Source organism: Gymnogyps californianus, chromosome 17, assembly GCF_018139145.2.
Source record: "Gymnogyps californianus isolate 813 chromosome 17, ASM1813914v2, whole genome shotgun sequence".
Classification (NCBI taxonomy): Eukaryota; Metazoa; Chordata; class Aves; order Accipitriformes; family Cathartidae; genus Gymnogyps; species Gymnogyps californianus.
Window position 1 is genome coordinate 409,315 of NC_059487.1, and position 15,649 is coordinate 424,963.

Consider the following 15,649-nt stretch of genomic DNA (forward strand, 5'->3'; position numbering starts at 1 on the left):
AACTAAAATCTTAGATCTACCCAGTCACTTTGGAGTCACTGCAGCCACTGCATGAGCAATACTGACATCTATACAAACAGAATTCCCAGTCCTCATTTTATAGTTTCAGCTTGTTAACCCATAAAAAAGTATGAATAGTGAATAATTAGATGCACTGCTTTTAAGGTGTTAAAGCTTCAAATCTAAAAAAATCTGACCTGTACTTAAGTACAGGATAGAATTAGCATGTTGGATCCTGGATTGAGTTTCCAGTCATGTAATATGTATTTATATTTTTATAAATATTTTTTAAAAATCACTGAGAATACACAAGAAAAATTTAAACTAAATTATCTCAGCAAGAGTTTGCTAATAACTAAAAAAACAAAGCAAGACTGGTTAAATTTAACTGCATAAGAGAATAATCTCATTAGCAGCTATCTAAATCCAATTCCCTTAAATGAGAAGCCTAAGAATGGATAAGCACCTCCTGGATTTCAAAGGTACCTGGCTTCTCTACAAATAACATCAATACACACTGAATAGGAAAAAGAAGCATTTGTACAGTACTTTTCCATTCCACACTTAAGATTATTAAGTACGATTTAGCAGAAAAGCTAGCTAATTTAAATCACAATTAACAGGAAAAAGATTGAGAATATAGAAACACAAAAAGCAAAGCAAGACATGTTTTGCAAACTGACATTATTTACAATTGTACACTGTTATGGGGGGGGAAGATAGTTTATGACATGGGGAGAAAGCAACGTCTTTTCAATGCTCTCCTCTCATGGGCTTTCTGAATGAACTCCAGCATTACTTGTGAGTATAAGCTGGAGAGCAAGTAGTCATGTATTATTTCACCATGACTTTTCCAGCTTCAACTGGACAAAAAAAACCCCGAAACGTGTGTAAAAAGTCCTACCTAACAGGGCTCTTGTCTTTTCTGAAGGGACTTTTGCTTCTGGAGCGTCGTCTGCTATAAAGAGAGATCAACAAGATTATAAGAAAACCTTCAAATATACCAGTCTGATTTTAAACAAAACCTATTAATGATGCAATAAAGAGAAGAGAAAATTCAGAAACCTTAACTTGATGCTGTGAGGCAGACCAATCTTCCCTCTGATGGCACTGTTGAATTTTGGACCAGAACTACGGCAAAAGCAAAGACAGACATTACTCACCAGAGTACCTGGATTCATGATTTCCTGTCTGTACTCACATTACATTGCAAGTGCTCACCCACCCTTGCACCTGAGCTTGTAAACATTTTCCATTAGCAGCACCCATAGCATGCATAAGCTACGTGCAGCACTCCAAACCATAAGGCACAGAATATGCTCCCTGTTCAGTTTCATCTGCATCACAAAATCCCAGAATATGCAGGACTCCAAGAACTGAATCATGAGCCAGCCAGACATGGCACATTTGCATGTGCAAAATATTCTGAGCTACAGTTACTGTTGTAATCTTCTTTACATTTTTTTTTTGTCCACATGCATATTCTACCTACTGATGACTGCAAAGCAGTACCTTAACGGCCTGGAACTCAGCCTCAGAGTTTTGAGCAAAGTGGTGCTGGCAGCTATTTGCTCAAGTGTAACATTTTAAAACTGAAAGTTTCATGAAATTTAAGGTGCAAGTGGAAACCAAAGTAGCTCCCTGCAGACAACTGCAAGGGACACATTCACTAATGTTCTCTCAGCTCTAGCCACTAAAGTGCTATGAATATGTAAATGCAGCTTCCTTTAAGTAAAGTTCTTAATGGACATCAAAATACAGAACCATTTAAGCCAGCAGTTAACCTTATATAGACATGTCACCACAGAACGAATCTAATCTCTTGGCTGAATCTAATTTTAGTTCTCCAGGCTTCACAGAGGCTGTTAGAACAAGTGGCAATCTGCCCATTGCTTCCATGTTAAGGACAGTCCTCTTGCTAGTTATTGTGGCACAGGGTAACAGACTGACATGAACAGTAAGATTCATCCTATCATGTTCTCCCTGAACTTGATCTCCTTGTAGGTACAAGGCAAAGAACAACACCTGTTAACGTTCTTCCTGTATATCCACCGAACGGCAGAGGCACTGCTGCACAGACTGAATGCTAGGGGGTTTGTCTTTCCATCTGCACAGAACTGATTCTTTCTGCTGTGGCTATAAATTGATGTGAAAACACCCTGAAAGACACGGCAGTCTGAAGACATTAAGTAGTCTTTCACTAAATCCATTTAGCCAACCAATTTGTCTGATAAACGTCTTCTTGCTACTCAGTGGAGCAGTAATGCTTATAGTTAAACTCAGCATCCACAACAAGGAGGAGGATGCCCATTTTTAAACATGTCATGACACAGGTGGAAGTAGTGGGCCAAGATCCAAAACCGTGCTGGTCAGGTTAAAGCAAGGGAAATATGGCCCTGTATAACACTGGAAAAAAATAAAGAAAAAAGACCATTTAGAAACTACTTATTAAGAGAAAATAACTACTTATTAAGAGAAAATAACTACTTATTAAGAGAAAATAAGACATAAAAAACAGGCACATGTTGAGATGAGAGCACTATTCATCAAAAACAGACTTATTTTTGCCAAGGATAAATTACTCCACTTCCTACTCAAGTTCAGACAAATGACTGCTGAGAGAGTCCATTCAGGTTCTCCAATGTCTATGACACACACTGCCAAAAGCTGCATCTGGAAATGTTGGTACTAATTCCAGAGGCTGGCTTCTTATCAGATTGCCTTGCATCTTCGTATCTCCTGATGTAGAACATGGTGTTCTCCATTTCAATTCAAATGCAGCAAGACAAACCAATTACAGTGACTCCAGCATATTAACATGCAGACCAACTAAATGACGGTCAATAATCAAGACCATGAGTTTTTAAGGAAACAGTGTAAGAAATGTTTTAAGTGTTTGACTAAACCCAATGAAAAAAATCTGAGAAGATACACAATAACAGTTTTCAAATACATGCACAAGTTCTGAGGAAAAAACAAAAAACAAACAACAAAAACCCCCACAAACCCAAAACCCCACAACTCCAAAAATCTCTTTTCCATTTTCACTCTTGACAAATAAGTAGTATCTTATTTACATGACTACATGGGAGAAACATTAAAAAACCGCAGCAAACTAAAGCCGTAACAGACCACTGGAACAGACCGAGCAGAAAGCTGCCTGGGGCAAGATGATGGCCCAAGTTACCTTCTGAAGATCCTTTTTCAAAAGTATTCTGCAGGATGCATTTCTTTGGGTTTTCCTAAGGAGACTTGCTTGTAAAGCTGCAGATCTCAGGGGAATTTTCTTCTTTCCTCCTACTGCCTAAGAACTCTTTACAGTTGTTGCCCCGTTCCTGCTATCATGTATGGAAGCACCGAGTCACAAGCAATTTATCTTTACGTCTAGGGGTTACCTTCTTCACAAGCCAAATGCACTAAGTCTTGTGTATAGCCAAAGCACAGCTAGGTACACGTTTTCCTAAACCTACGTGATGCCACATGGCCCAAGAACAATAGCCAGGTCAGAAGATAGTAAAATATCAGCTTTCGTCTGCTTAGTCATATCTAAGACTCCAACAAAAGAGTCTCAGACAAGGCAAGCTTTGGCTAACAAAGTCCAAGAGAATCATGATGAACTTTCAGTCCTCATGTAATAACCCTGTTTTCCAAGCGGCTTTGCCTAAATTCTTGGTTCCAGAAGAGCAACAGGACAGTTTAAGTGATGACTTCTGTGTGTTAGCAGTAGCTGGGATTTGTCAGACAGATGTCTACGCAAGAATACCTGGTCAAGTTCTTTCTCCTAAGAGACCTAATATTATAACTGTAAAACACTTAAGGGGCAAGATATGTGAGAAGAATAACATTAAAAAACCCTGTCAACATGAAGCAATGCAAGCCAGTCATCCAATTTTAAAAAAATCAAAACATTTAATCACTATCTCATGCTTAAGATGACAAATTCAAAGTCCTCAGGTTTTCTGTGGCACACTCTTCTCCCTTCCCTTCAGAATTACCTATACTAGACTTTCTCTTCTCACTATTGCAGAGACACTTCCACATCACTCCCGGCAGCAAAAACATCTCAGTTTAGAGATATTAGCTTGAAAAGGGGCCTTTATAAAGCAAATGAGAAAGATCACAAGGAAGAGGAAGAGTAAAATAAAAAAAAAAATACAGCCACAAAACATTTTGAACCAGGTGTTGCAGTCAGCTACAACACTGTCTGCAGTAACACCAACTCAGAACTATCTGAACAGCCCCACAAGGTGAGACTCCAGATTCAAATTCTCCAGCCAGTGAGAGCATTCTGGTAGCTCCTTTTGAAACGCTGAGCTGATGGCACTGCTACAGAGACAGTTTCTTCATATGGAAGCCCCATTTTTGGTAGATTCAAAGGTATCTGATCCAAAGGAGGCTGATGACGCAGGAGGCTTCATCTCTAGAACTTGTGTCTCCCTGAAAGTCAGCGCCTGTTATACAGCTTTTAAAGAAGAGTCTCTGCATTGAAGAGTCCTGAACAGGAAATGAAGAGTTCTCCCTCATGCCTTCTGAAGTCCCTTCTCTTTCACACCTTCTGAGCCAAAACTAGAATTTTGGAATCGCGTTAGCATGTGTATCACTTCAACAGCATCATTCATGACCTAGAAGTTAACAGCCAACTGCTGGCTATACAACAGTCAATGCCAATGCCTCTGGGATGCACATAGTTGCCCTATACCAGTCTTCCACTAAACTACTTTAAACTAAAATTCTACTTGGTTAAATGAAAGCAACAATTCAGCAAGTGAAGCAGAGAAGACAACACTGCCAAACCAATAAGCACAACCTTGCATCCTCAGGGGCATACGAGATTATCTTGCCTTTTTGTTCATTGTCTCTCAATACCAGAGAAATTGCCCAGAACACCTACGGAAGTGTACCAGAACAATGAAAAAGACCCCTCGCAATCATTTACCTTCCTGGCACAACGTATCTTGATGCATTAAAACAGGCATGGGTTACTGTAGTAATGTCCATACTTTCAACCTCTACTTGAGGAAATTATTTTGGAAGACTGGAACACTGAAACTCCCATATTTCTCCAGGTGAAGAACTTTCTCACCCAAGTGACGACAGTAAAAACAAAGAACAAAACCCTCTGACGCAGCTAGGAGAACGCAGCAACTCCCCATCAAGTGATGAGATGAAAGACATCCTCTCCACACAATGTCACATTGGAGGTGAGAAGACTGGCAGACTCCACATATGGAAGGCTGAAGATCTTGATCAAGGTCCTCTGTTTATGAGGCAGTCTGGAGCCACAACAGTGGCACAACCTAACTAGCTACTGTAATCTTACAGGTGCCAAAGAGCTGTAGAAAACATGCCAACTGTGCACAGCTGAAATCTTCAGAGCTGAAGCCCAGAGCAGCTTTACAGAGGCTCTGACAGGCTTGATACTTGAGACAAAGTAAAAGCATGGCTGATACGCTCTATGATCCCCAAACATACAGGGCTGATGGAAGCACAGGATGCCACTGTATCTTAGCAGAGCCAGGAGTTGCAGTATGTTTTCATTATGAAAATGCCAACATCCAGGTAACTTAGTGTAAAATGAGACCCTGAGACCTCAGGCATTTTTTGTTTGCATTCCAAGAGCATCAAAAGGAATGCATTCCCCAGGCTGGGACCCAGCCACCTAGAAAAACATTCATGTGCAGAAAACTGTACAAGCCTGCAATTTATCAGAAGGTAAACACTGTCTTCTCAAACATCTTGAGAGAGATTTCTCCATTGCAGATGACATTACATGCCATGATTTAAAAAATACATCGTTTTCAAATGCCTGCTTCCGACATGATCTTGCATTCTGAGATTTGACAACAGTTCAGATGAGACCCGGACAAAAGCAGACACAAACAGCAGCCTCAGGTAATCAATGAAAGCCAAGCATACAGCCCAGTTCTCACTGTTTTTCTGCTTCTTTGAAGGCAAAAAGAGGTGATGGGGAGCAAACGGGAGGGCAGGAATACAGAACAGCAGAAACACACAATAAATACCGATGAAAAATTGTTTTTTGAGAAATTATTTACAACTGTCGGGAACTACCTACAGCAGAAGTTATATCAAGCCAAAGATTTGAGAGGAACTGAAGAACTCTTCCACAGCCTCTAAACAAGCCTGAGAAAAAGCAGGGCAAATATGTAATGCATGGGCATTACCAAGACAAGACGCTTCCAGTTTGGATGCATAAATACAGGAAGTGTTTATGCAGTAAGTGTTTAAGAGCAGCAACCCAGTAAAAACCTTTAGTAATACAAGCAAAAGGTTTTATGAGCCTGTAACCAAAGTCACAGACTACTATTCATTTTTTGACAGTTAAACCATCAGGTTTATATACTGAAGATAGTTAGGACATGTCGAAAACTTGCTCGTTATTTTAATTTTGTGATAAACTTCGTTTTCCAGTCAGTTGTACACATTCTTTCACTTGCTTTTGCATCTTTCTGTGTTCGGGTAGGAATGAAAACTAGCAGGAAGAACTGGGTAAGTTACTGTCCTCTTCTTTTTCACTCCGTATTTATTGACACTCTTCAACCTTAACCTCCCACCTTCTTTTTTGAGGTGATTAGTGACCAATTTAGAAAGCAGAGTGTGAAACTTTAAGCTTCCACATCATACACTGAAGCAGCACACATGCAACTCTACATAAATAACCTACTAGGGACTTCTATAGCGGCCTCTGAATCTGCGATCTCTACTTCTAGAACGGCTGCGTCTGCGTTCTTTGCTTCTGCTCCGTTTCCTTTCCCGGCTTCTGCTCTTTTTCCTTTCCCGATCTCGGCTCCGTTTGCGTTCCTTACTTCTGCTCCTCTTCCTGTCATGGCTTCGACTTCGGCTCTTGCTCTTTTTTCTCCTGAGAAAGAAAAGTACAACTTTGGTTACACATGTAGCTCAGTGTTATTACTTACCTCACATTCCACAGTTCCTCTAACCTGATGTCACAGACATTGATAGGAAAAAGTTTCTACCTCTTGGTATTTATACAAGTTTATTTTGTTAAATGGGTGGTTAAGCATGTCAGCAATCTTTTAAAATTTATCACAAGCAACATAAAGCACTCCAAAGCACTTTTTTACTTTAAATTTTGTAATCACTAAAGAAGGCTTCCAGGAAGAGTAAAAGGACTGAAAAAGTACTTCCTGCATTAGATCTAGTACACACAAAATGCAGTACTTCATGTGTCTTTCAAACATACTTTAAATACACCATCAAGATGCTAAGAATAAATTGTATTTTTACAGCAAAGTAAAACAAAACACAACTAAAATAGAAAGGAAGAGGCAAGTCTGAGGGAAAGGAAGGTTGTTTTCCCTTGATACTCCCTGCCATCAGTCTTAACACACTGCCTAAGAGTTCTGCTTCCTACTCCCACTCATAAGCCACTTGCTTTTCTAAGTCTGCGGCTCTTACAGGTTTGGGGCAAACTGCAGATCTTCACAATTTTAACCATTTACTTAGAAAATTTAAACTTTTAAAATCTGTAAGTCAATTATACCTCATGTTTGAAAACCAGTGAGCCACTGTTCCATTCTTGGCAGACTACTTTTTGGGTTACGTGTGATTTTTTTTTTCCTCTATCTCAGTCTCAGACCATAAAAACCTACAGTCTCCTAGTTTTTAAAATATGTACACATAAAACACACGTTAAACAGATGCTCAAGCAATTACTTAAGACAGTAATTTACCTCAAACTAAATTTTGGGATTAACCAACTGTGCTGCTAAACTTTTGAAATTCAAATCCTCCTTTGCTATTGAATTTTTCCTCTCCTCCTTCTGGGCCTTCTGATTAGGTACACCGTCTTTTTTCAAAGTGGTCACTCGTACACTTAAAAACTTTGTATGCCACCTCCCTCTTTTTTAAAAAAGTTCATCCCTGTTATTTTCTATGGCCCTGTATAAACTAAGACTTCTAGTTAGTTTCAATTACTAAAGAATCTCTCAGCTACCACATCTAACAGAGCCTGATCATCACCAGCAGCTTTTGCTCTCCAATCTCCACCTAGGAAGACCCATTAAAACTATCTTAGCATTTACCTCTCAAGAGAAACATTTTGTGATTTGGTTTTAAAAACTGGAATATTTCATTTTTAATTTATTATTTATCTACAACACCCCATCAGTTTCTCTAATATTTTTGTATGGACAGAGAAGCTGCTGCTTCAAAACCTGATATTCAGAAGCTTCACAATCTCTGATAAGATGACACCACCCAGAAATCCAGAATGATCTGCATCATCATCACTTAATCACACTTCCTACTGTAATGCAGTTTGTGACACTTAGGCATGCGTAGTGTCTCTCTCCTAGGATCCATCACTTACCAATATCTCCCTAAGTTAAAACCCTCAAACACTCACTACCGTAACAGCTCCAAAAAATACTACCTGTAGCTCAATATACTGGCCAGTACCAGTAACCAGTAACTGCACCTAGTCTTCAGTAAAGATAGCAACTATTCACTATCCAACTGTGAGCTGAACCCTCTCTGCATGCAAAGACTCCTAGCAGTCAAGAGCCACGTTCTGCCTTCCAATCATGATTAAACTGGACATACAGTAGAGGCATCTAGTAAAATTGCAGATTCTTAATCCTTCCAATTTCTAAAACAGAAATTTAGTATGATTTGACAATTATTGAAAGCTGCAAAATACACTGCATCTAATGTTATTTTTTTAGTTGTTGATGTTTGCCATGAATTATGGTTTTTCTGACAGTTTCAATCCTCTTTCAGTATTGTCCAACTGAAGTAGATAAAGAATATCCTCTAGATAGTGACACTCCAAACAATGTAATTGATAAGCAAAGCAGGAAGCCTTGTAAAGGCTATATACACCTTAGTCTTCAGCAACAGTGTACACTGTCACAAGTCACATACAAAATGGTGTAGTTCGTTCTTTAAAGATTTAGGGGGAACAACAGCTGCATCAAATCAAAATTCTGGGACAAAAAGCTTCATACTATCAGAGAACTGCAGTACAAGAATAACTAACCTTCCAGCAATTGCTAACTCAAAAACTGAAATGGGGAGATACCACAGGAGCAACACTTCTGAATGGTCACGAGGGTACAATTAGGAAAGCAGTAAAAGAGGCGAAACTCCACACAAATAACATTGCAAGACTAACAGTAGCAAAACACCTTGACTTTCTTCTATTTTACAAGAATATAATTTTTTTCTAAACTTAGTTTACTGTTTTTCTGAATTAGAAATACAAGCTCAGAGCATACAGGTCCAACCTGAAAATGGGACCGTGGGCAGAAAGATAACAAATGTCATTGCTTTACTCTTAGAGAGGTTACAGCAACTAAGGAAATGAACTGAAATACGTTCTAGTATTCTCATCATTCTACCATGAACCAAGGTCAGAACCAATTCTAAAATTTGAAAACTACTGCTTTTCTTTCAGATCCCAGTTTATGAGACTAGCCATCCAAACAAAAGCAGGGTTTTACATGCCATGTGTGTGTATATATATATATTGGTTTTAAAGCAATTAAAATTCAGAACTTAAAAATATTGGGAGCAGCTGCTTTTGATGGGGCTTTAGGGGTTTCAGTATTTAGCATGAGAGCGATGTTCACAGTATTGTTTAGAATACAGATACAAGGTATAACCAATTTTAGATTATTAGATTCCAACACAAGTCTGATGTTGGAACTGGACTTCTCATTTCCCAAATATTTATACACCTGAGAAGAAAAGTTCTTTGGATCCCTTCAGCACTTCAGCTGTATGATTTCAGAAGATGACAACAGCATACATGCCGACTTAACTCAGCTGTATGTTACAAAAAAGCACTGGTTACTGTTTACTCAACTATCAAATTCATTATTGTTCTTCCTACATCAACAATCTCATCACCAAATGATGCTTGTAAGGTAAGGAATTTATTTTACAGACTTAAAAACCTTCCATTTATATGGGGTATTTAAGAGACTCTTAAATTTTTCTTCAAATTTCTGATCCGATTCCAGAGTGTTTGGGTCATCAGCAGGTGCTCAGACCCTGGAATTATGCTTCCTGAAGAAGGTGGGCTTGTACTCTGGTTCTTTAAAAAGGTTACAGTATAATTTTATAAAGTTTCGATTAGAAACAAAAAATTTAGAAATTTTCAAATGGGGGGCGGGGGGGGAATAGATGGAGGGGATCCAACACCCTAAACCTTTTCACGCATTGGTATCTTCAAATGCTTTGAACTGTTCCAAATCACATAAAATTCTACACCAAATACATTTTTAAAATGCAAAATCCATTGCATTGCTAAAGCAACAAAAAAGAAATTAAATATGCTGAACCTACCAAGTCTGTATTTTTATCTGATGCTAACATTAAATGTTTCCACAACTTTGATGACATCAGTGACAAGGGCATAACCACATTTGTAAACAAAAGAAAATTTCATAATTGCTGCAGTTGCAGCAATTGCAAATATCAAGCTCTTCCATTTTATTTCCCTAAACACTACTGACATGCACTCGCAAGTTTACAAAAAATCAGCGGCCTCCCCCTAAATGTACGGAATTGAGAAAATACTTACTTCTTGCTGCGTTCTTCGTGGCCATTGGCACTGCTCAATTTGTTCTCATCCTAAGCAGGGTTGATAGAAGAACATCGTGAGGACGAAGCGGAAACATTTCAAGTGGTCAAAGGGTAATGGGAATAGGAATAAGAAAATACAAAACAAAAATTTTAATACTAAATTATTTGTTTACAGTTTAATGTGGAAAGCTTTAGAAAATTTAGGTAGGCATGTTTAACCACTTTGCTGCTTAAATTTAAGTCATACAATTACAAAATACAAGACTTACATCATTTTAAAGTGTATATTAAATTGTAGATACTTCCTTACATGGTTTAGAGAGCAAGTTATCCTGTAGAATTCAGCACTCAAGTGGTTAAATGTTATTTCTATAAAATGTAAGAGGAATTTTCAGGTTTGTGTTTGTGTGCCCCTCTGATCAGTACCAAGGCTATATCTCTGCCTAAGCCCCAGTGGCTACGCTAGCAGCCAGCCACTATGGATTTCCTGTGACCGATGCCATTCCCGAGATCTTCGCTCATTTTCGTTGAAGGGTTGTAAGAGCTTGATGTCACCTCTGTCACACATCTCGCCCTGAAGCAAACAGGGATTCACACTGCTTTAGTAACGTCGACTCCCAAGAAAGTCATCAATAATCCACCAGTCCAGCCTAAACATTCCCTATTTCCATACCTGTTTACATGGAAAATATCCATGTTAAACCAGGACACAAGAATTTTAACATAACAATTTACAAATTTCTCTTCAAGATTTTAACGTAATTGCTAAATATTACATAAACTAAATATACCACTTAAAACTTACAAATGCTCATCCAAAATTCATGACATGGTTGTAATAAACACTGCAGAATAGACTAACAATAGCTGCTATATAATTTATATACTTGCTTTACAGTTTAATCACATCAGTTATATCAAAAGTACAATTCCTAAGCCACTTAAACTTAATATACATTTCTTGCGAAACCAGTGCTAAAGCATGCATAAAGTTAACACTTCACCACCATTTGGTGAAAAACAAAAAAGACAGTATTCATTTGCTGCTGGTTTAGGTAAAAGACATCACTACGCTAATTGATAAAAATTTTGCATAAAAATTGACATTTCCTAATTAAACAACTAGGACAGAAGAATACAAGAGCTTATTTTAGAATGACACCGCAGACTGTGATACTGTCTTTTACTTGCTAAGAACATTCTATTCAGGGATCCAAGAATTTCCGTAAATTCGTTCACTCAGCAATAGATTTCCATCTGCCCTGTTAAAAGATTAACCACCACCAGTCTTCTGCATTAAAAGCAAGTCTCACTCTTCTTGCACTGAGCAGACTGTTCAAATATTTACTTGCCATGGGACTGGTGAAAAGGTTATTCTTGGAACCCTGCTGTTTTCCCAAACCACTGCATTCACCTTGTTGCTATACCAAACTGGACCTGGCAATTTTAGGAGAGGTTTTTGGTTTCTTGGTTTTTGGGTTTTTTTGTGTTTTGATTTTTTGTTTGTTTGCTTTTGGGTGGGGGTTTTTTTTTGTGGTTTTTTTTTTTTTTTTAAACCTAGGGGACCACGGTACAGCGATACGTCACTCAATTACTACCTTATGATTGACAGTTCACACTGGAATCAAAGGTGAATTCATGGGAGTAGAGGTGAGATATCGTTAGGCAAGTCTACAAAGAGAGATAGATGGGCATTTATTCATCACGCTGAAGTGAAACTACTGCACAATATAATTACATTAACAGTATATATTTACTTGTAAGTTACATGTAATGCATCTCCAATAAGATAAATCATGAGGGCTCCAGGGATGTTAGTTTACAGTTCAGCAGTAGTTTCATGAATAATGCTAAATTAAGGTAAACAGGACCTCACTGGCACATTTTTCTCACCTTCTTGTAAGGAGCTTCAAGCATTGCTTCAATATCAATATCATCAGCCATTTTTCAGGACACCTGAAAGAAACAGCAAAATCCACCTGAGATGGAAAACACCCTTGTGCTTTATATTCCAAAGGCTTTTGCTTAAGAGGCCATCACTGCATTGGCTCAAATTCACAGAGCAGTGTCTCAGAAGACATTTCCAACAAGAACTGGAATGAAGCTCTGCCCAGTGAGATGATAAAGAATGTGACACAAAGCAATTATAGCTGCGAACAACAAAACGCTATTGAACACAATTAGGCAGTGGAAACCCCAGAGGTATTCCACCTATTTCTTTCAAAACAAAGAGCACAGATCATTTATGACACAGAAACACAAGTCTGGTGACCATCTTGAGAAGTACTAGAGCTTGACCAAAGGACCCAAGAGAGACACGTAAAGAACATGGAACAAACATTCAGGCAAACCTGTTCACAGCTTCCTAGCATTTGCTACCATCTCATTTACTAATCTGAAGACTTAAAGTGAACACTACGGTCCTTTAAGAAATGCAGCCTCCTGCGTAATAGGGGCCACAGAAGAAACAGTTACAATTCAAGCATTAAGAGCTACTAAAGCATACACAAGATCCATCCAGTCTGGAACTTCAGTTTTCAGACAAAAAAGATCCACCATGCCATGTAATACTAATCACCACAAACTTTTTTTTTTAAATTGTTCCTCTTATTTCTCACCTTCAACCCCCTAATGTATTTTTGTGTTTATTATCCCTTTCCCTATGCAGGTATGCTATTAAGAATCTCTCAAGACTCTCTGCATTATAGAGACTCAACTTCCTCAAATCTCTTAATAAAACAGTTTCTCTCCTTTTTCTTTCTTAAGCTCAAAAATGGCCAGGCCTCTAGGCCCACGTCAGACAGCCCGAGTGCAGATTTTCCTGCATGTGTGCCATAAAATGGATTTTTAATCATACACGTTAATTCTTGCACCTTGGTTACGGGCATTGCTGCAGGAACCGTGCTGTCCAGAGACTCAGCCAGCATAATGAAATTATTCCAACATTTCAAGATCCTTTAAGCTGTTCGCTCATAACTGAGATTATTATACCAGAGCTGCACCACATGTTAAGAATCAAGTGACTCCCCCACCCACATCTGACCATTGCTCATTAATACGATCAAGAATAAAACATAATCCTTCGGCAGTATCAGAGCACTGGAAGTTCATACTCAATTACTTAACCAAGACGTTAACCTCATTTTGAAGCTACTACCTCTTGGGCTATAGTGCTATCACTTACAAATATGATCATCCTTAGTTTATGGGTAATGGCTCAATTTTACTTTCTACTAGAGCATTTACATTCAGCTTTTCAAGTCATCTACATACATGCATATGATTTAATTCACCACTGCTCTACCAGCATTTGGTATGAACAAGTACATCAGTATGATTAAGGACCATGAAAAAGCATGAGGCCAAACCCAGGATTCTACAAGAAAACTCCCACCAGTGACAACTCCCACCCACAATTACATTTTCATATGTGTAATTTAGCTAACATATCCAGCTACACCTGGGGTGGGATTCTTCATCCTGAAAAGGAGTGGCCACAGGGAGGAGATGGGGGCCATAATAGGGACCATCAAATCATGAGTGGTATGGAAAAGTGAAGAGGGAATGATTATTACCACATTCACCCAAATAATAAGAGTGAATGAACGATCATCCAGTGGGTTCACAACAAAGGTCCTTATTCACACCGCATTTAGCCATGGAATTCACTGTTACAAAGCACTGTGGATACTAACAAAGGAAAAAAAAACCCACATGCAGTGTTCAAAAAACCCAAAACAAAAAAGCACAAAAGTTTACAGAAAAAGCTTTTCATTAAAGAGACATGCCTCGTGACCCTGAACCACAACTAGCTGATGACTAAGAGCACACAGAAAGAAGTATCACTGTACGATTGCCCTGTGTTCCTATTCTTTCTTAGTTATTTACTGTTGGCCACCATCACAGACAAGATCCTGCGTTACACGGACCTTTGGTCTCACCCCCTGCAATCTGTGCCCTTTGTGCTCTGTACAAAACACTTTCATTAGTATAATACCATGGTTTTTATTGGAATACCTTCTGTTCACATCACACAGACCTACTACTGACTTTGTAATTCATGTAATGCATATAATGATGCTACATATAGTTATTCTTTTTAAAAAAAAAAATCACAAATAAGAGTCATTAATTTCAAACAAGTAGAAAATTATGACAGATTTTCAAGTATCTTTCATTAAACACTGAAGAAGCTCAAAACAATTTTCATAAAAGCCTTTCAGCTTACTCAAAAAAAGCTGCATATGCCCAACATCTCTGTAGAGGGAAAAAAACAAAAAACAACAACAAAAAAAAACCCCAAAACATGAAAACAAACAAGGAATGAACTCCACTCGAAACTTTGTGGGTCTACAGAAAACCTAAAGGGACATGAAATTTACTGCTAGTGATCTGGCCAGTATTCTGAAGGCAGATTCCATCTCTTTTTGCCACGTTATATTGCATAAAAGGAGTTTAAAAAGGTCCTCCCCTCGAAATTAGCAGCTTTGGAAATTCCAAGAAATGACAATTCCACTCTCGCTTTGCAAGGAGCCTCCTGGAAAAGCACCAGGGAAGTTTAGGGAGAACGTCGGCGCTTCGGGAGGGAAGCTCAGCTCTCCGCAGCACATACACCCCTGCCCAGCGGGTTCCCACCCGCAGTCCTCCGCGCACTCCCTATGCGATCGGCACTTAACGAGTGCGGCTTCTCCAACGCACCGCTGCGCTACAACCAACCCGCCCCTCCCCGCCGGGGCTCCCGGCCTGCTCCCAGCACCGCACGCTGCCAGCGCACTCCAGAGGCCCGCGCTCCCTGCGCGCCCCGGCCGAAGGGCCGTCCGCCCCGCCGGCTGCCGAGCCCCGAGAGCCGCCCGCCCGCGGCGGCCCGGCGCTCCCCCGCCTCATGCCCGCCCCGCCTCCCAACGTAAACAGCCCCGGAGCCGCTCCCCGCCGCTCCGCCCGCGCCCTGTCAGCTCCGGCCGCGACAGCGACAGCAGGGCCAGAGCCCCGCGCCGGCCGGGGCCGGTCACTCCGCACAGCGCCATCGTGGGGGGAGTCGGGGAGGGACAGCGCCGCGGCGGGGACAGACGGATCCGCCCGCTAC

General features: G+C 39.7%; 1 protein-coding gene across 3 annotated transcripts in view; it reads right to left on the reverse strand.

Annotated features, from left to right (window-relative positions):
* Positions 1 to 15,649, reverse strand: part of RBM39 (RNA binding motif protein 39) — a 32,313-nt gene that overhangs the window by 16,094 nt on the left and 570 nt on the right. For 2 of the 3 annotated variants that reach the window (XM_050907529.1, XM_050907531.1), the window contains exons 2-6: positions 12,460 to 12,522; positions 10,565 to 10,614; positions 6,683 to 6,877; positions 1,066 to 1,131; positions 905 to 958 (exon numbers count right to left, since the gene is read on the reverse strand). In XM_050907529.1, the coding sequence (XP_050763486.1) occupies positions 905 to 958; positions 1,066 to 1,131; positions 6,683 to 6,877; positions 10,565 to 10,614; positions 12,460 to 12,510 (416 nt within the window). In that variant the 5' untranslated portion in view covers positions 12,511 to 12,522. Of the gene's footprint in view, positions 1 to 904; positions 959 to 1,065; positions 1,132 to 2,025; positions 2,360 to 6,682; positions 6,878 to 10,564; positions 10,615 to 12,459; positions 12,523 to 15,649 lie in introns of those variants that run through there. The other variant, XM_050907530.1, reaches the window with a different exon arrangement.